The 21,034-nt window shown below is 33.7% G+C and overlaps 3 protein-coding genes across 10 annotated transcripts; 1 reads left to right on the top strand and 2 right to left on the bottom strand.

Annotated features, from left to right (window-relative positions):
• Positions 1 to 20: 20 nt before the first annotated feature.
• Positions 21 to 15,141, top strand: LOC141390135 (uncharacterized). Of its 3 annotated transcripts, XM_073962780.1 has the most exons (4): positions 11,452 to 11,585; positions 12,234 to 12,664; positions 12,753 to 13,450; positions 13,511 to 15,141. In XM_073962780.1, the coding sequence occupies exons 3-4, from the start codon at positions 13,211 to 13,213 to the stop codon at positions 14,162 to 14,164; spliced, it is 894 nt and encodes a 297-aa protein (XP_073818881.1). In that variant the 5' UTR covers positions 11,452 to 11,585; positions 12,234 to 12,664; positions 12,753 to 13,210; the 3' UTR covers positions 14,165 to 15,141. The 3 variants fall into 3 exon arrangements, with proteins under 3 accessions (XP_073818882.1, XP_073818881.1, XP_073818880.1); XM_073962781.1 differs by lacking the exons at positions 11,452 to 11,585; positions 12,234 to 12,664 and adding an exon at positions 21 to 203 and having other exon boundaries at positions 13,205 to 13,450; XM_073962779.1 differs by having other exon boundaries at positions 12,234 to 13,450.
• On the bottom strand, positions 1,313 to 5,081 carry LOC141390133 (uncharacterized). The gene is made up of 3 exons (XM_073962771.1): positions 4,338 to 5,081; positions 1,700 to 1,958; positions 1,313 to 1,616 (listed from the first exon to the last, which is right to left on the bottom strand). Exons 1-3 carry the CDS (start codon positions 4,661 to 4,663, stop codon positions 1,446 to 1,448), a joined length of 756 nt encoding a protein of 251 aa, XP_073818872.1. The 5' UTR covers positions 4,664 to 5,081; the 3' UTR covers positions 1,313 to 1,445.
• A 152-nt stretch (positions 15,142 to 15,293) lies between the features above and the next one.
• On the bottom strand, positions 15,294 to 20,488 carry Afti (aftiphilin). Of its 6 annotated transcripts, none has more exons than XM_073962776.1 (6): positions 20,334 to 20,481; positions 20,077 to 20,151; positions 19,697 to 20,012; positions 17,842 to 19,634; positions 17,499 to 17,760; positions 15,294 to 17,437 (listed from the first exon to the last, which is right to left on the bottom strand). In XM_073962776.1, exons 3-6 carry the CDS (start codon positions 19,842 to 19,844, stop codon positions 15,654 to 15,656), a joined length of 3,987 nt encoding a protein of 1,328 aa, XP_073818877.1. In that variant the 5' UTR covers positions 19,845 to 20,012; positions 20,077 to 20,151; positions 20,334 to 20,481; the 3' UTR covers positions 15,294 to 15,653. The 6 variants fall into 6 exon arrangements, with proteins under 6 accessions (XP_073818877.1, XP_073818876.1, XP_073818878.1 ...); XM_073962775.1 differs by having other exon boundaries at positions 20,077 to 20,274; positions 20,384 to 20,467; XM_073962777.1 differs by having other exon boundaries at positions 20,384 to 20,450.
• Between the last annotated feature and the right edge of the window lie 546 nt (positions 20,489 to 21,034).

Raw genomic sequence — 21,034 nt, forward strand, 5'->3', positions numbered from 1 at the left:
TTTCAAATGTCAATTCCTTTGCGTATATGTCAAATAAATCCTCATTAAGAAGGTTAACCCTACAAAAGGCTATAATATAAACATGGACTAATAAACGAAACGAACGAGAAAGCCCTTAAACCTCGTCACTTAAGAGGAAGAATGCCATGCTTCTTATGTGTCGAGACCTCAATAGGGTCTACTCATGGTAGAACAAATATAAGGTAAAGTTAATACTACAACAAATACAACTCGAACAACAACCACAAAGGAATTTGTTTTTGTTTGTAACGTTACTGCCAGTTGTATTTGTAAACAAAACAAGGAAATGTCTATAAATTATTGGAATTTAAAAAACTAATATTTTTCACATTTGGTTGAATATTTTGGAAAATATGAATGAAAATTCGTTACATTTTCAATTTTTTGCTCTGTTCCAGAACCTGCAAGAAGCTACTATTTTTTACTACGATAACATTTTTTCCTTTATGTTATCGGAAAAAATAGTAAAAATTAGTAGATTCTTGCAGTACTGGAACAGACCATTTATTGCTCTGTTCCAGAACCTGCAAGAAGCTACTATTTTTTACTACGATAACATTTTTTCCTTTATGTTATCGGAAAAAATAGTAAAAATTAGTAGATTCTTGCAGTACTGGAACAGACCATATGTTTCCACATCATTCCACTAAATGCATAAATTCTAGCAGAAAGTAGAATTCTTGCAGAAAAGTTTGGGGTCGCTGGAAATTCATAGAAAAAGGAGAAGCTGTTTCAATGTTTTGTTTTAGAAATCAAAGAAGCACATGTTTATTAGGTCTTTTTAAATTTTAACAAAATGCCTAACATATCTACAAGCGGGGATTTACTGCGCAGTTTGTCGTTCGAACTTGGAGGAGGTTACATATCATTGATATGAAGAAGTCTTTGTGGGAAATGGTTTTTTCGGAATGATATTTTTTTCTCAAAAAATATATGTCCCTAATGTACATCGAAATAGAAATAAATGTATAAAATGTCATATGAAATTTGACACTAGCGTTACAACCCAGTTCAGTCAGCTGTGTATTGCTGCTACCTTTTCTTATTCTACCATGAGGGTCTACTCATAAAATTTAAAACTTCGAAATTTGCTACCATAAAATAATTCTTTTCATCCTAAACGTGTAATAAAAATTACCTGCAGCTACCATTCCTTTATCCGGAACAGACAATATATGTCAGTATTTTTTCCGTTACATCTAATGAATTACATTTTAAATGGCATTAATCCGAATCAAAAAATAGTAATTACTTGGAGACCAAAGTCAACGTAATATAAAACGAAAGTATATACATGAACACTATTTAATAAAATGGTTTATTAATTTAAAACTGAACTTAAATATAATTATTCGTTTAATATAAATGTCAATTAATTTTTAAAAAATAATGGCAACGCTTATCAATAAATATAAATCCGGAATCTAGACCCGGGCTGCTTTCGTTATTCGTGTCTGTACAATGTTGATGGCAGCAATAGCAATCCATCCAAACACTGCCAACCAAGCAAATATCAATGTCATATGAAAACATATCGAACTGTTGATGCGACCATAACGACGTCTCTCATAGGATATACTTTCAACTAAATAATCCTGCAAAAAGAAAAAAATTAAATTATATTAGATATATTGAACAGGCAAGAAATACACGTAGCCCATGTATAGACTTATATTACCATAAAATCAAATATAGCTGAACATGAAAGACGACCCTTTATGACTGGAACAATGTTGCCCACACCTTGAATTTCTTTCAGCAGAGCTTCTCGATATTGTTTGCATGTCACCTCAAATCCATCAGTGTAGACTGAAGCATACACCAATGTGTAGAGAGCCATGAAGGATGCTATAATACTAGTAGGGAGCCAATAGTATGGTGATATACCGTTATCGGTTATTTCCGATTCCGTTGTAACAACTACAACTTCGCCAGATCTGCAAAAGAATAAAAGTATAAATGGAGGTGATATGGGAACATAAGATAATCAAAATGGTAGAATTAAAAGATTAAATAAAACTGACATTATAATATAATATAATTGTTCCACAAACATCCCAGATGGGACAAGGGAGACTTCTCTTATAGCAATAAGTGCACGCCGATTCATATTAGCTCAATGATATACGACCTACTGTTTATTGCCGAGTCCGAACGACATGTCCTAAAACACCACTTGTAGAGAAATTGTACATGGCTTAAATACCCAGAAAATGTCGCCAGCATTACTGAGGGGTATTTTGCTCAGTTGAAAATTTGATGTTGCTTTGCCTGGAAATCGATCCCACGACCTTAAGCGTGCAAGGCGGGTGTACATACCAATGCACCACGGTGGCATTATTATTATGTATTTATTCATATCGACAGTTATAGGCCGTTTATATATAACAAGGTTAACCCAGTGGGTCTGGGTTTCAAATGTCATTTCCATTGTATATACTTCAAACAAATCCTCATAAAGAAGGTTAACCCTGCAAAAAACTATAATATAAACGCCGTATTAGTCTTGTTGGTCTGATTTTCTGGGAGTCTGTCAATTATCATACCAAACACCTATTGTAAAAAATTTTGTTTCATTGAAAACAAAAATAAATCAAATATTTTTCAAAAAACTGAAGTTTGGTAGTAGTTCGAACGGATTTGAATTCGAATCGTCTTAGTGAAACAGGCCATAAGTTTCCTTTTGCCATTCTTTTATTTTTCGAACAGATTTATAGCCTTCTGGCTGTCTTCAATTTAAAAGTAATCATACATTTAACATAAACTTGTAATATGATTTTATGTTTTTAAAACCTCAAATGTATTTATTTTTCAGCCTATAGTAAAGGAAACATAAAATAATGACCCTAACCCCCCAAGTTTCGATTTAACGAACATATTTATAGCGTTCCGGTTAACTTAAAGTAATGATTCAATTTCAAGGAGGAGCATCTTGGCATTAACTCTCAATGTAAAAATTATATTTTTAATGCCTCTAAATTGGTTTGTATTGCGTTTCCAAATCCATCAGATAGTAAAAGAACACATATAATAATGGTCCTAAAACTTTCAAAGGTAGTTACATCATAAGGTTCATATAAATATGTAAATACTGGACAATAGTACAAAATATGGGTGTATATTTGTCTTAACTACAGTTTCCACTCAATTCCATATTACAAACAAAATAAACAAAATAAATTAATTAAAACATTAACAAATATGAATCATAAGTAACAAATTGCCTCAACTCTCTTAAGTAATGAATATGTGACCTCTGCCCAATGCTTAGAATTCAGTAATTATTTCAATTGGGTATAACTTATGCATAATTGCACACCACCAATATTCGCCATCTATTAACAATGAATTTGTATTGTTTAAGAAAATTATCTATGCAGTCGAAGCATCTTTAAGAAAATAAAAAAAAAAAATATGACGAAATCGGCTTTCTCGAAATAGACGCAAAAATAGTTTTTTTCTTTTAAATTTACTCATTAGTAGGAAATAATTCTGTATCGTATACTTTGTGGGTGGGATCGATACTCTATGACTGAACAGTAAGGAATGACCCTTTCGCAAAATGGAGATAAGAAGGTGTGGCCAAATAAGGAAATGTTTCCCCCCGATTGCAAGTGAAATAGTATCGGGTGTACTGTGGAAACCTTAAACCCTAATTAATCCACCATCGAGAAGACTTTCCCCTTATGTCAGATCCTTGAGAGTTCTAAAGAAAACAAATTGATCCTTGTTTTTGTTGGTCGACTGCAATCTTGATTTTCACAACACAATGATGTCGAAAATATTCCAACCTGTGCTTGAATATGATATCCCAGCATAGCTTATATAACAAAGATTTTACAGGTAGTGCATTATTTTAGCTACTTCGAAACTGGAATTGCGGTCCAACATAGAATTTTAATTTTGTTGTAATCGATTTAAGGCCATTGTTTCAGGAAATATGAACATCTTCTCAAAAATTATATGTTGTTATTTCTAGGGTACAATCATGGAAATCATTTTTTACTACGATAACATTTGTTCCTTTATGTTATCGTAAAAATATTAAAAACTAGTAGATTCTTGCAGTTCTGGAACAGAACACATGTTTTAAGACTATTTTTAAAAATCTGAATTTGTGTTTTAAATGGACAATGCTTCTGACTTCAGACTTGATCTAATGTATGTAATTTAAATCTTATATAAAATATATTCACATTAGAAAAACACGCTAATAAGAAAAAAACATATTGTGATTTTTCAAATTCATATTGGAAATGGTGTAATTAGTTTTCTTGTTATCAGATCCATTACTTTTTGGTAATTTAATTACTTACCTTTGTCGTATTGTGGTAGTTCCAGCCTTCCTCTTGCCAGTACCCAAACAAACTCGATACACATGATATATACCAAGAACGGTACAAAATAATAGCGGTAAGATCAATCCATATGTGGCATAGTGGCAATAAGCAATATGTCCACCCTCAAAAGAAGTGTAGGTGGAGCGAGCATGCAAATAACAGCCACAATTAGTTTCTGGACAGGCATTTAAGACATAACGCCAATGTGACCAGCCAATACCTGCGGTAACACAGCAAACGATCGATGAAACAATTACGAGGGGATAGAGGAAAGCCAATGATCTTTCAGTGCTATAAGACATGCCTTTAACCTTTTTTTGTTGTCTTTTTAGGCAGCAGCAATACGCAGTACAGTTGTTGTATTAGTCACTTTTATTTCACAGAGTTAGGCTTTTTTTGGTTCACAATTTCAGAATAAATTGTTTTTGTAGAGCTTCTTTAGTTAAGAATTCGTTTTCTACTGCAAATATTCGTTAGTTTATCTTCAACACTTTTACTTTTTTTACACGATTTTCAAGTTTCTAGTAATATTGATGTATACTTTTGTTTTTGTAAAATTAAAATAGGTATCAAAACAAAATATCGAAATCAAAACAAACCCGAAAGTAGGTGAAGTTGCATTTCAACGGATACAAAACTTGCGCTAAAACTGAACAACAACTAACCATTATCTCTCGGATACAAAACACGTTTGCAGCTAGCGTTTCTTAATATTCAGCGTTTTCAGTTATTGATGGCAATATGTTCGTCTCCATAAACAACTACACAAAGCGTGAATGTGGAGAAATTGAGCGTCAATTGTATCTGAAAGAACCAAAATTGTATCTATGGGAGTGATTCAGAGAGAGGCTACTACCACCTGTACGGGGAGATTAAAAAGAGTAAAGATAACGAACAGAGTGACTGGTATTTAAAACATAGATAATTGACAGTAACTACACCCTACAGTTTTCAATATGTCATCTTTGAAGAGGGTGTTACCTTAAAATTACACATGTACCTGTTTTGATTTATTGAATAACACTGTGCGACACGAAAATTATTAACCATATTCTGACACCGCAGTGGGATAGAAGACCAAAAATAAGAAAACACGCGTTTTTCACTATCACTTCAACTTTCACGGTTATGGGCCCCAAAGACCTGAGGCCTTGATGTCAAAAGGAATCATTTTGTCAGGCACATATCTTCTAAACCGCTAAGAATTTGGGTTTACTCGTGGAAGAAAAGTTGTAACTATCGTCTTAAAGAATACCTCACCTTCAAGTTCAAAATCGTCAAGGTCAAATTGCCATTTTAATTTTTCTCGGATTTTCGTCTACAGATATCAAACCGACCAAAATTGAAAATAGCCAAAAACTTTTGAAAATATTCGATTTTTATAATTTTTTCTCCAAATCCGGTCCACAGATACCGAACCCTGCAAAAATTAAGGATACAGTGAACTACAAAAATGTACCTAAGATTTCAATAAACAACTTTCTAGAACATAAAAAGATTCTAGGAACGGTTCTTCAAGCTCAAAATTCTATTATTTTAGATCATTCTTTCCTGTTCAGTAGTGCGATTCTCTAACTCATTTTTTGAGTTACCGACAAAAATCGGTAAAATGAAAGTGCAAAATTATGAATGAAAAGTTCAAATTGGAGTTGACAAGACTCTTGCTATCGGTAGAACTTTACGACTGCTTTTTATTCGTCGCTAACTTACCGAAAAATATCGGTAACTATCGAAATTATAAGCATTTTAATTTTACCGACAATTGTCGGTAACTCAAAAAATGAGTTAGAGAATCGCACTACAGGTCCGTAAATAACAAACCTTTCAAATTTCCTAGAGTTTTTGAACAATAATAGGAAACAATAATTTGGAAGGTAGGTCAGGTTAGAACAAATTGTGAAAAAACAAGGCCTGGGTGTATTTGCTTATTCTGTCAGAATTACCATAACTGAATATGCAACAGGTTGTACTGTTTATTTGATATTTTGGATCATTGACGAAAAACGCGAAGAATAATGGGAGGCTATGATTTCTTTACAGAGTCAGCCTCTGTATATGTTCAAAAGTTTGTTTCATCAAAATGTTGTAATAAATATAAATAATAAATGTTGTAATAACAATTTTCATTTCGACTGAATTTTAATATGTATAAAATACATATTTTGTCATATATTTCAAAACCATACATATACATACATACACAATTTGTGTACTCTGATTTGAAAGAATAAGCTGACCAATAGAAAAAAATTGTAATCAGCTGTTTGCTATACCCTACCAAAAAACCAAAAAGTCGCGCAATGTGCGTTTGAAGCGCATCCGATTTCAGCAGCACCTATAAAAAAATACGTCAACATACACCTATTTCAAATAGATTATTCAAGATAAGCGGATGTGCCTCCACATTCTACTTTTCTATATGTACCTTCCTGAACGTCGATAAATGCACGTTTTCCCTCAGATTTCTCAGAAAGTGAATAGATTCCGCGGAATTCTTGGAGCAAATTACATATAGATGGCCTTGAATTGCCTTGTAATATTGTCGGATACAATCCTTGGGCATCAATTGACTCAGAAATGTACAATTATACGAAACGTTTCGCGCCTATAGTAACGGTAATGATCATAATACGAAAACGACGTTGTTCACAGTACAAATTTCATGCTTTTTTGGTAGTGCTTATATTTCGTTGCTTTAGAAGCTTTGGGAACAGGTTTGTAACAAAATATGTCACATTTCTGATTCAATTAATGCCCAAGAATTGTATCAGACCATATTACAAGGCAATTCAATGAATGTTGTATGTAATTTGCGCCAGGAATTCCGGGGAATCTATTCATTTCCTGAGAAATCTGAGGGAAAACGTGCATTTATCGACGTTCAGGAAGGTATATTATGCACAAAAACAACCTCAAAGCTTTCTAGGGTCTCAAGATTTGCCATCTGATACGAATTTTGTGCTTTTTATAAAGTACAATACCTAAAAACGCAAAAAATTAAGAAAGGGTCAGCTTTAACGAGGTATATAAGAAATTTGACCCTAAATAACGGCATTTGACCCCCAAAAATTATTTTCTTTTCTCTAAAATATATCTTAGACACCCAGAGACATTCGCCAAAACTAAAAAATGTATAAATTTTGCTACTAATTCCATAAATTTTACGATAATACTCGTATTTCCTTGGGGTGTATGTATACTTTTCTGTGTTGTGAAAATTGAATTTCTTTAATTGTATTAAATATACGTATTAGATTAAAATAAATTTGTGTAATTATGGTTATTTTGTTACCAAGGAGCCACACAGTGCAGTTGTTGCTGTAAAAAACCCAACGATTTAGCCTAAACGGCATTTTTGTAGGGTGTATGTATACGTTTCTGTGTCACTGTATATTTTTGTATATTTTCCTACTTTCATTAAATCCGTCGCTTAAGAAATACTAAATTCACGCGGGGTTCAAAGGAAATTGAATGAGACTTGTAATTTTTACACGCAAAAAATAGGATTTTTAAAGTAAATTCACGCATCAAATTTTGGCCTTTAGACTCCAATTACTAGGATGCTGTAATGAGCACACTCATGTGATATACATTAAAGTATGTTAAATCACGAGTTTTGAATATTATCTTGCTGCGCGTCCGGATTATTAAAAAAATAATAATAAAAAACCCCGCTAGTATAATGTTGTCCATGAAGTATTCTTTGATCCTTTCTTTGGGCATAGGTCTATAAATGTACGGCCAGAAATCGGAAGGAAACATAAAAAACTTGTTGCCATCAATTTATCGGATTCCTCCTAAAACAGTTAATTTGAAAGAATTTCAGTCATATATATTCAATCACCATATGAAATATGTTAACAGTTCGCGAATGCTTAAAGGGTAAAAGTCGGTTCAACAATTTTTTGGTTTTCAATATATATGAAAGCTACATGTACATCTGAAGCGATTTGATGTAAATCCTGTCAACATAGTCCTAGTGAAAATTTAGGATACATTTTATCAAATATAATCGTGGTCAGAGGTATATTGTGGCTTTTGTGCAACTTTAACAAAATGTGAAATAGAAAATATATGTTGGACTACAAATAAATCTGAACAGATTTGGACCAAATTAGGCATACTTTGACATCGGCTAAGTTTCCGCTTCTATCAAATGTATATAGCGGTTTTTGTGTCTGATTTATCTAAACTCGGATGCCAATATATATGGGAGCTGTATCTGCTTTTTGTAGCGTTACCCCCTGTTTTTGTAAAAATTTGTATTCTTCTCACACGAATTGTCAAATTTTGTAGATCGATTTACTAGCCTTAGCGCAAATGTAGAGCGCTGATTTTTAAATGAGGATTTCTTAGCTATATATGGAACTCATCTACAAAAAATTAAGTCTGTATGTCATCTGTGGGCTAAGCTATGGATGCCTGAATTATTACGAATATGGACGAACGAACAAAAGTAAGTTACAAAAACTGGGGGTTAGTCTTTAGACCGTAAATATGATATTTGCCAAATTGCCCATATGTCGATGATCGTCATCCCAGAGGAGAAAATAACTTTATTAAGTGAATGTGTTTATTAGTCTTGTATTTTTTATTATTATATTTATTCGTCTAATGCTTGCATTATTGCTCGTCTTATATCTGAAGCAACTACATTCTCTTCATCATTTTGATAGAAAATTGGCTCTTCTTGTAATTCTGCAGGTACTTCTTCCCAATTAGCATTATAATGCCTGCCAATATTATATAAGGCACAACAAACATTAATAAAAGAGCCACATTTCTGGGGTGTATAGTGTAGACCTCGTTCAGCAGAAAGGCATCCGAACACTGACTTTAAAACCCCTATTGTACGCTCTATTATATTCAGAGTCTTAGAATGAATGGTATTGTATTTATACTCAAGCGAATGTGGTTCAGCTGATCGGTAAGGTGTTAATAAATACGGTCCCAATGGAAATGCTGCGTCACCTACAAATATGGAAAATTATATTAATAGGAAGTACGTATTTGGCCCGAAATCATTAGAGATCATTTGCTTTAATGTGCTGTTATTCCAAATAGAAGCATCATGTGTCCAGCCAGGATTGGCATCCACAAATCTGATCCGCATTTTATAGTCACATACCTTAAAAAAAGGGGGCTACTGATGTACAAAAATTGTTGCGTATTAATCATTACTCACCAGCAAAACATTTAAACTAAAATAATCTTTCCTGTTTAAGTACAAATCTCGAACTTCCTCCTTTGGAGCCTTAATGCGCACATGTGTTCCATCTATACAGCCGACTACACCAGGGAATTTCGTTTTTGAATAAAAATGGTTTTTATTTTGTGTTTTTTCCTCATCCGTCAACTTTGAAATGATCCATTTTCCGCACAATTTATCTTCTATCAGGTGGACAACTTCATTCAATGCGTTCGACAATGTAGGTTGTGCCATGCAATCGATGTAATCATTGCCATGGGACTTTTGGAAACTTCCCTCCGCAAAAAATCTCAATGCAGCGCACACTTTTAAAAGTGGTGGTATTGCTGTTGATCTATAACTTACTCTGAAGTGACCCTTTAAAGTTTCCACTATATAAACAACGGCATCCTTTGGCAATCGAAAATAAGCCTTAAACCTTAAATAATATTAATTGATTATACAAATTTTCCAAGCATGAACATTAACTTACAGAGCAGATGGCAATTCCAGTGGATTCGATTTGTCTCTCAAACTTCTTCTAATAGATGCAATGCCCTGAACCTCCTGAGCCTCATGGACGTCTTGTACACTTTCATCACTTTCTTCATCACTAAAAAATAATTCCACTGAACTTATCATTTCAAAAATTTTTTTCGCGAATCGTTTGTTTTGTTTTTGATACAATATAGTGTTCACAAGTTTAAAAAAAACCCTGCTCGATAACACGTTTATCGGCAACCCAATTACGTTGCCATCAATATTGCAGTATTTCATCTCAGTCGCGCTGAAAATTGAAAACTTAAGGGGAGTACACACCATCAGTCAAAAATGACAGTCAACGAACTTTTGCTACAATTTTCTGGCAAATAAAAACTTTTGTTAATTCAAAATCGCAACCAAGGAGGAACATTTCATGTAATGGTATCAGAAACGTAATTTATGAATTCAAGGATCTATTCAAGAATAATTCCATGTCAATTGAAAAAAATGTTATTTCACCATATCGTAAAATAACATTTGGTCTGTTCCAGTACTGCAAGAATCTTCTAATTTTTACTATTTTTTCCGATAACATAAAGGAAAAATTGTTATCGTAGTAAAAACTAGTAGCTTCTTGCAGGTTCTGGAACAGAGCAAATATGTTAAATTCAGCAAAGACATAAATACAACAAGATAAGACATTTTTTTGCTATCATTCTTCAGTGAATGGCTTTTGAATTTAACATAATGTTATATTACGATATGGTGATATAACATGTTTTTCTTTTATAAATTTTTACGTATTTAACCGAATTTACCGATCCAATTGACATAGAATTATTCTTGAATAGATCCTTGAATTAATAAATTTCGTTTCTGATACCATTACATGAAATGTTCCTCCTTGGTTGCGATTTTGAATTAACTGCAACCTGTTAAGGGTAATGATTCTATACAAAGTTTCGTAAGAGGTAGTTTACACTATCTATCAATGTCATATGACACGAAATAAAAACATTCCATATTTACCCACGGAGGCAATGTGGATACGTAGTTTTTTTACATTTTTGCTGGTGTGGACTCACAGAGTAAATGGCGTAAGGAAAATCTCCAATATTACACATATTAGCGAATATATACCGATGGAAAATTTCATGTCATATGACATTTACATATAGTGTAAACTACCCCTAAACATTTTTTTGTTGCATGCATTTTGTCTAGTCTTAGTTGTATTTATGTCTTTGAATTCAGAAGCCATTCACTAAAGACTGATAGCAATTGTCTTATAGTACGTTTAGACTTATAAATCCACTCGATTTCAAATGTCAGTTCCATAGTATATACGTCAAATAAATCGTAGTTTGTATTTATGTCTTTGTTTTAGATTAAATTTTTCCGATAAATAATAACAACAATTATACGATGTTTCAGGAAAAATTAATAAGGCCCATACCTATATACGTCCTTATACCCAGGGCGTGTGTGGTGAAAAAAGTAGAACACGTGTATTCTTATAAGAACTACCGAAATACGTCGAGCGTATACTTTTTGTAAGTTGAAAAAATTTAACTTTGACAGAAGGTTATTGTTTGTACGTGTGCGTGTTTTGTATTTAAAAAAAAAAGCCCAACAAAACGTGAAATACAGTTCCTTGCAAAGGAAAATTATTTGTATTACGACACATAAGAAGCAATGCCATGCTTGCTTAAGTCGTATCTAGTAAATGACTAAAGACCAATTCGACCTAATTCAAATGTGATTCTGAAATCTTTTTATTAGGTCGAACTTGTTTTATCAGATATGACTTCAGCAAAAATGCCATGCTTCATATTGCTCTGTTCCTTTACTTTTGAAAATGGTAAAACCGGCAAAAGTAGTGAAAGTTGTAAACTGTTCCCATATGGATTGTATGGTATCTGAAGTAAAGGAACGCTTTTCGAGTGAAAAGTGGCAAAACTTGAAGATTCTTGCACGTAAAGGAACAGAGCTTATGTGTCGCCTAGACGATATCATATAACCAGAAATATCCGCTAAAACAATAAAATGTAAAAATGTTATGGCTTTTTCCATAATTTTTACGGAAATACCCATATTTTCTTGGGGTGTATGTACATTTTTTTTCCTTAACATTTTTTGATGTTTATAGAATTTACCGTTATTTATATTATGCAATAAACTTTTCTTGTATTTAATTTTAGCTATGTTCCAGAACTAAAAAGTGTTTACAACTTTTACCATTTTGCGTTCCCGTACACAAAATTTATATGAAAATCGTTAACGACTTTTACAACTTTTACCACTTTATAAAGTACGAGAACAGGCCATTTATTTATTGGTGATATTAAAAAGAACCCATAAAACTCGAGATTTATGGGGTGAGATTTATAGATTTATAGACTTTATTTTTTGACTGTAAATAGCTATTTGTAAAAGTTTGCCACATCTGACAAAGATTTGTGTAAATTCTTAGGTTGTTTCTATCCTGGGGGTTAATAATTTCATTTTCTAATTTGTTCTTTTGAATATTATCTATCATCACAACCAAGGCAAATTCATATAAGGTACAGTCGAAATCGCTTATAACGTCGGTCAAGGGACCGACCAAAATCGGCATTCAGAACTCTCGTAGGTAATTTTTATTTTTGCTGATATTTCATTATTTTCAATTCAATTTATTTTTATTATATTTTTAAATTTTATTTTTTTATTCTATTAAGTTTTTTGATCTCAGAGTAGTATAACTTCTGTTGTTTTGTGTAACTAGATGGCAAAATGCGCGTTGTTACTATAATGTTGAATAAATAAATAAATACGAAAGATGCTGACTACTGGTTCATGCTGGAGTTAGGAGCATTTACCCTATGTATATAAACGTACTATTTGTTTCTAATCATTACCCAGCTAGTGGTATCACACCAACTGTTCGAAAATGAAAAGTTAAATCCCTTTATAAATAAAATAAAAATGAAGTTTGTTGTAATTTCCCCACAACATTGTTTTGACATAACATATACAATATTTTGCGATACCAGTTTCTAATGTTATAGTGGGTCGCATGGTTACAAAATACTTCTATTCGTTTCGAGGCAACACAAACAGTTTCTATTTTATTTTGTAATCGCTTTAAAAAAAGACGTTCTTTTTTAAATTCGATCAAAAATAATTAAAGTTTAAAATGGCATCGACAAAATCTGAAGCTTATAAGCTTAACGAATTCAGTTTCATTGATTATCAAGAACCTCTGAACAAGCAACAAGATATGAGAACATCTACATATATTGGGAATAAATATATGACCGATACGATGCTAGGCAATAACATTGACTATAAAATTAGAGAATCTCCACCATATAAGGAGGATGTTGTATTGGCCCAGCAAAGACAAAGTGATTACAAAACAAACTATATATGGAAGGTATTTATTTGCATTTATTTAGCTTAATTTCTATATAAAACTACTTTTATGGTCCATTAGTTTGGAGATCCCAATGAAGTTCGCAATCCATCTTTGGCAAAGATGGATGGTGTTAAGCCTTTTTATGAATGCAAAATGAAATTCTTGAAACGGCCAATGGTACCAGCCACAAGTGTTTCCCATTTTGATTATTTGTGGAATCCTGAACGAATAAAGGAGTCTCCTCCCACCACAATACATTTACCAACAGCTGTAACAGCCACTAAAATATCAATAGATCGCGCCAAACCAGGTTACTCCAAATATTTAGATCCTGCAGCTACCACCTCTCGCTTGGACTATTGTCATAGAAGTGCTAGGGATGTAATGAGTGGAATTGCAGCCAAAGACAATATAACATTTTGGAATTGGCAGGTAATGGAAAATCGTACTAAGAAAGTTTTTCCAGAGAGGGATCCACAGCAGTGTGATAAGCTGCAAGCAAATGAATGTGTCAAAAGGCGTTGTGAATTTCCAAGTCTTGTTAAACCTGTTCCTAATACTGGTATGACTACCGAAGTACGGGACAATTACATTGAACCCTATAAAAATACAATTGAATATGATACCACCAATATACACAATGATATAACATATACACAAATTGATCCATTTCCCAACAAATCAGAATATAATATTTTGGCATCTGGTGAATGTACGCAAAAATATGTCTAAATAATCTTCATATTAGTTAATATTGACAAATAAAATTCAAAGCATCTTTTAATTATTTTAAATTTATTATAACAATATTTTTATTATATATATTTTTCATCATTTTTATAATAGTATGTCGGATTAGTTGCTATTGATTGATTTCCATTATATGTGTTTTACTTTATTTCAGAAATTTTAAACAACAACATAAAATAATTCTTTCGTTATAAATCGCAATTTTATAATTAATATTCAAAAAACATATATAGTAACTAAAATAATAACGAAACACACTGATACATGCGTTATTTTGTAAGTAAATGTAATAATTTCAAAATATTATTTATTATATACAAATCTATTTTGTTTCTAAGTAAAATTATAACAAGTCGAAATTAAATATAAACTATGTTTTTATATGCCAGAAATCTATAAATATTTTTTAATGTGGACATTTCTATATTTAGACTTAATATTGAAAAGCGTTTGAAACAATACATACGTTAGTGGACTTTTTAACTTGGCATTAGCAAATGTTATGAGGATTAATTTGGGATACATTGTGACATTTACGGGTTTGTTCTGAGACACACTTCACCTCTCACTTCATGCCTCAAGCATTTGATTCACCCCATTTACTCCTATTTTTTGCGAACTTCTTGGGGCTAAGATTCATTAGGGCATTTAAAAAGAAGAGTACACTATTATAGTCCTTCCATAAAATAGTCGAAAAATAAACGTAAAGACTGTCAAAAATCCTCTCACCTTACACGAGAGGTGAAGTGTGTCTCAGAACATACCCGATAGATACATACAGCATACACACAGCATATATAGTATATGCTGTATATATCAATATACAGCATACGGTTGCCATGCCGATTCCATTGGTAGTATCAATGGTATATATTGCTTTTTGAAGTTATGTTAAAATTTTCACAATACATACCCTATTACAATTCTTGAGATGGAACTTTCATTAAGCGTCTTATATACCATAATTTTGCATATACCACAACCAACAATGATTCTTTACTCTGAGAAATGACTTGTTGAGAAATGTCCACATTGTATTAAGTACAATTTTCCATGAGTTTGCAGACAAAGCGTTAAAAATTATAACTGCAACATAATATAATGCAGTCAATTTTCTTTTTTGAAATTTCCAATGCCATAACGCTCGCTAACAATCTACAAACAATACTCTTTTTTTCAAATGTTAGATCAACTAAACTAATGTACACACATGTACATACATACACAATCACACTTGCAATTCTAAAACGACTAAAACGGTTAAAAAGATTTGGTTCTATATTAAAATATCATCACTGTAACTTGAAGTCACACAGACATTTGCGTTGTTGGAACGGTAAGTAGAGTTTTTCGACACAGTTGTCGTTGTTGTCATTTTCTGTTGAAAACGTTGTGAACGTTGGGAATGTTGCGAATTAACAAGACTTTGTTTTTGCTGTGACTGGTCCTGATTCTGATTGTTGAGCAAACGTCATTTCTTGGTGTTAATACTTGGTTTGGGCAATGAATTAATGAACGAGGTATGTGTGGGTATGGCGGGTGCCACGAACCCCAAATCGGGAATTAATGCTATACTGGGAGCCACTTTAACAGATGATCCCACTTGGAATTGATTTGGGGTTTTGGTTGTGGAACTCGGTAAACGATCGGCTGTGGGGTTAGGTACTGGTGCTGTGGAAAAATTTTGCATAACATGAATTTGTTGTTGATGGCCAGCAATGTTTGCTGATTGAAACTGATTGTAGTTATTGTTGTTTAAGTAGTTTTTTGGAGATTGTTGTGAGTTGGAGTGTAGATTCAGGGGACCCTTGTGATACAAACTTAGTGGGTTGTTGTAGAAATTTGCATTTTGCCAAGCACCACTATTGAATTGAGGAACTCTTTGGGCTGGTGGAGGTCCTTGAATATTTGACGCTATTTCGGCTGGTTGTGTTGTTGCTGGTGATGGAGCACTGCTTACGAAATCAGACCATTCATCATCGTTAGGTGAATTATTGTAGTTCGGTATCTTGTACGAATTAACGGGAGATCTTTGCTTAAAGGGGGAATTAGTTCGACTTTTGGTGCTGGCATTGTTGTTTGTTAGCGGTGTTTTAGTGACATTATTGTTATTGTTGGTAGCCACAACTGGCACAGATATAAAGTCAGACCAATCATCATCATCGCCGCCATTGTTAGTGCCCTCGAATTCTCTGTTGGCAACAGCTGCACTTATAGTAGTGGGAGCCGAGGATTGATGGGTTGGTGTGGATTTCTGAGAGGAGCTTGTAGTATTGTTGGACTTTAGCATTTTTGCGGGTTCTGGGAAAAGTTCTTCAATACGGGCGAGCTCTTCGGGATTTATAGAGGCTGTTGAATCACCCCATTCAATTTTTGGTTTATTGGATTCCATTGATATGGCTTGAGGTATTAATATGGCTGGACTTAGAATCATTCCGCAATTTGATACTTTTGAAATTTCCGAAGTAGCACGATTGGACTGATTGTTATTTGATAGTTTGGAATTGACTGCTGAATCAATTGGGACCGTAGGCAAAGTAATGGGAACGCTTGGCACAGATTGAAACTCTGTAAATTCATCATTAAAGTCTTCTTCAGCACTGCCACTATTTGATGTAGTCGATGCAGTTGTTTGGTTGGGCAACATATTTGAGGGTTCCATAAATTCCGTCTTTAAAGAGGGAGTACGTGTTAGAGATTCCCTGGTAAAAGGTGAGTTGTATTCGATATCACGATACTCCTTCTTAACAACAGTCTCATCAATTATTACACCCATTGCAGCCTTTTCATAATCAAAATCAATACTATTTGCCTTTGCTGGGGATGTTGTTGAAGTTGACGAGGGAGTAGATGAAGAGTTATCCATGGTTTTGGGTGGTGTATATATATGAGTTTCTTTGAAGGATCCCGAAAATGTTGTTGATGTTACAACTTCAAGGATATCTTCTGTGTTAGCCGGTTCATTTAAGTCTAACTGTTTGAAGGTATTTACAATTGGAGCTGCTGCCACTGGTGGTATATCTATTTCTAGGGCCGATAGTGATGGAATGGGAGAAGATAATGAGTTGACAGATTCCATCTCACTTATAGGTGGTGTTTTGGAAAATTTATCAGTGTCAATATCTAAGGGGTTGTCAAATATGGTTAACGTTTCTGGTGGTTCCGTTGCTACATATGGCAAAGATGTAGCCACTTCAACTTGAGCCGTTGGTGAAGTATTGCTTGTCATCTGCACTGCTGGGTTATTATCCAGAGCTACAAATAGATAATTTAAATTATTTTTAACCAAAACGTTGTAGAAAATATACTGATTTACCTTCTTTTCTCTGCTCCGCAGATGATATTTTCCAATCTAGCTCAGCAGTATCCCTTTTGATGTCAGCTAAATTATGATCGTTTACAGTTTTATTAACATCACTATTGCTTACAGGAACAGTTTCTATGGATTTTGGACAGGAAGGAGTGGAGATGGACTCGGTTCCACTATAGGAGCTAATTGGTTTCATAGGCTTTAAGGGATTAAAACTTAAATTTGCAGCAAAACGAGGCAAAGAGGGATTCCAATTTTCGCCATATAGCTAAACGAGGGAAGGAAAGATAGCGGTACAATTTTGTAATTATTGGCGACTACTTTATGGTGTAGATAAAATATAACTTACAATATTACGTGAATCAATTCCCAGCGATTTGATAAAAGCATGTCTAGTTTCCGAATTTAACCACTGATATTCTAAAGCTTTGGCAGCATCTATCGAAGTAAAGGGTATATCTTGAATTTTTTGTTTTTTTAGTTCGGTGTCTTTCTCATTGGGCGGTGTTGTGGACAGAGGAAACGCAGTGCTTGAGAACATTAGCTCTAGTATTTTTGATATGCGTTCATTAAGATTCTTAGGTGTTTGAAGTGTTACAGGATGGGTATTACAACTGGATATTTGACTAGTTGGTTTTGTGTCGATAGCAACTTGAGATGTTATTGGTTCCGCAGTGTTAAAGTCTCCGAAATCATCATCCTCATCATCCTCTACAACGTGTTCTTTATCACTTTTAACATCTGCTTGTGGTTTTTGTTCAGTTTTATCGATGGATTGGGAAGTAGTGTTAGCTGGGGGTTGGGAACTAAAATCTGCAAAATCACCATAGTCGTCGTTTTCATCGCACTGGCTTGGGGAGAATTCATTATTAGGTTCAATGCACACCATGTTACCCTTCTCGTTCTCAAGATTCGACCTTTGCTCGTGATCAATTGGCATTTCATTGAAATTGCCAAAATTGTCATCCTCATTTTGATCCGATTTTCCTTCAGAATACAGTTCTGTTTCACCTTCAGTTTTCTCAATATTCCCAGAACAAAAATCTGGTGTGATGACGTTAGCAGAAGTAAAATCGTCGAAATCATCATTATCAGATGTACAAACAACATCCTTTCGGTTGGTCTCCACACATGGAAGGGAATCACTTTCTCCTTTTGTATGTGAACCCGAATGTGAATGCTGTATAAAATCATGAAATTCATCATCGTAATCATTAGAAGTGTTTTCGCTTTTACATTCGTCAACAGGTACACTTGGGATTGGAGCAGCAGTTTCTGTGTTTAATGTTGATGGGATTGCAGTCGTTGTGTTGCTGGAAAAATCTTGGAAATCGGCAAAATCTCCAAAATCGTCAACATTGTCATCATTAGCATCTAAAGGTGGGAGATCATCTATAGGTGGCGGTTCATTAAAACTTGCAAAGACAAAACTGTCTGGTGATTTCTTAGTAATATCCATGTCTGCTGATGAATCTTTAGCATCTGCATCACTTGCATTGTTATTTTGTTGAATATCGTGTATTTTAAAGTAATCATTGCTTGTTGCGTCAGCATCCACTAAGTTTTTGGGTGTTCTTGGAGAGTATAATTCATCGTCACTTAAATCATCTTCCAAATCTTCAATTGACACAATGTTGGTCAGCGGACTTATTGTGGGTTTTATGTTGATTTCTAATTTTGGTACTGGTGGAGGTTGATTTGTTTCTGACGATATTGCATCATCATTGCTGAAGGGGATTTCAATATTATCCGTACTTTGTTGAGGGGATTCTTCTTCAGTTGTCTTCTCTTCTTCTTTAATAATTTGACAATTATTCTCAAACAATGAATCCTTTGGACATTCAAGGATCATCTCTGATTGTTTCCCTGTTTGATTTTCATTAGCAATGTCCAAGTTTTCTTTTTCAGATCCACCATTTGTAAAATTTTGACTAATTCCTTCATTGACTTCTTTTGCTTGTTGCTCGATAATACTGTAATTAAATGCCTCTACAATAGGTGATGGTTGTTGTGTCTTCTTTAATGTATCATTGCTTGTGGGGACTGGATCAGACAATGGATCGTCCTGTGGTAGGAAACCATCATATATACTAACAGGAGGTAGATCTGTAACTGAGGGTGGTCTGGATGATGGCAAAGGCTCTGAAAAATGTTTAACTAGGTTTAAAAATGTTAAATATTTATAAAAGTATATACACACTTACCATCTATTTTAATATCTCCTCCGGAGAAGTCCCCAAATTCTTCATCAACGTCTACATCATCTCCACGTAAAACATCATCATCGTCATCACCGAAATCGATGGGAGGTGGAGTACTACATAATAGTGGTGGTATTGGTGGAACATTCATTTTCCACAATCCGAATTAGTTGTGATGTATAACAGTGTCTTCTCTTGCTGTCACTGACCAAAAAACAGTGTCTTGCCAAACGTTTAATTTGAGGGTCAGGTTAATAACTGCAAGCGCAGAGCTGGTTAAACTCGTCTTGTCTCAACCTCAGCTGTTTGTGTCGATCAGCTAGAAATAAAGCAAAGCAAGGGTTGAGTCATTTCTCATTACAATACAATCAACATTTCCATACTTATTACAAGTGCTGTAACTCAAGTACTAATTGAACAGAGAAATGAAATTTAGGTGTGAATGGGGCTGGAAAGCGCTATAGAAAACTTTGATTAGATTTCAGTTTAATTTTGTTGATATCCCAACAACAATTTCCCCTCTGTAGTACACGTTAACACAGAATTTTCTTACGAGTTAAGATAATGAAAACTCTTGACATCTTGTTGGTGGAATTGAGAATTGAAGAAAATGCAGAGGATATTATTGATAAGCTTTTACCTTTTTATTCTTCACTAAACACTTTTAGAATTTTAAAACAAAGGTAATACCTAATACCAATATATTCAGAAAAAAATTAAGTTTTTTTCCTTCCTTTCAATGTATTTCTCGAGTTTGTTTCTACGTTAGGGATTCATACGTCGAATTGCGACATAATCGTCTTGTAGTAGGAAAAAAGAAGAGAGAATTGACTTTCGAAATTTCAATGTCGTTTGGGCCATTTATAAGGTATTCCAACAGCTGTTCTCAATCAAAACTTGTTTCTGTTTCAGAACCTGGAAGAGTCTACACATTTTTACTACGATAACAATTTTTCCTTTCGTCCCGGTCCACAGTAGAGTGACTTCATTAAACATATTTCATGAAATTATGAGTCCTTAGTCCCGGATCTCACTAAAGTTATTTCTTTGCAAAAAAATTCATGAAATTATCCGTTCTTAGATAGTGTTCCCCACTACATCAATGGCTGACTTCATGATGAATCACGTAACATCATCTTGAATTCATAAAGGCACTATGTCTTTTTATAGATGTCGCCGCCACTTCATAAATTACGCAGTAATGATGTTTATTTAGTACTGTTATGCCAACTGACATTTGCGAAGAAAACCAGAAAAATACATAAAAATAATTAGAAATTGCGGAATAGTGGTGCCCAAAAAGGAATACATTTATTTTCAATAAAAGCCCAATTTTAAAAG

The sequence above is a fragment of the Musca autumnalis genome, unplaced genomic scaffold (assembly GCF_047663935.1).
Source record: "Musca autumnalis isolate F117 unplaced genomic scaffold, ASM4766393v1 scaffold_1, whole genome shotgun sequence".
In the NCBI taxonomy this organism is placed as follows: Eukaryota; Metazoa; Arthropoda; class Insecta; order Diptera; family Muscidae; genus Musca; species Musca autumnalis.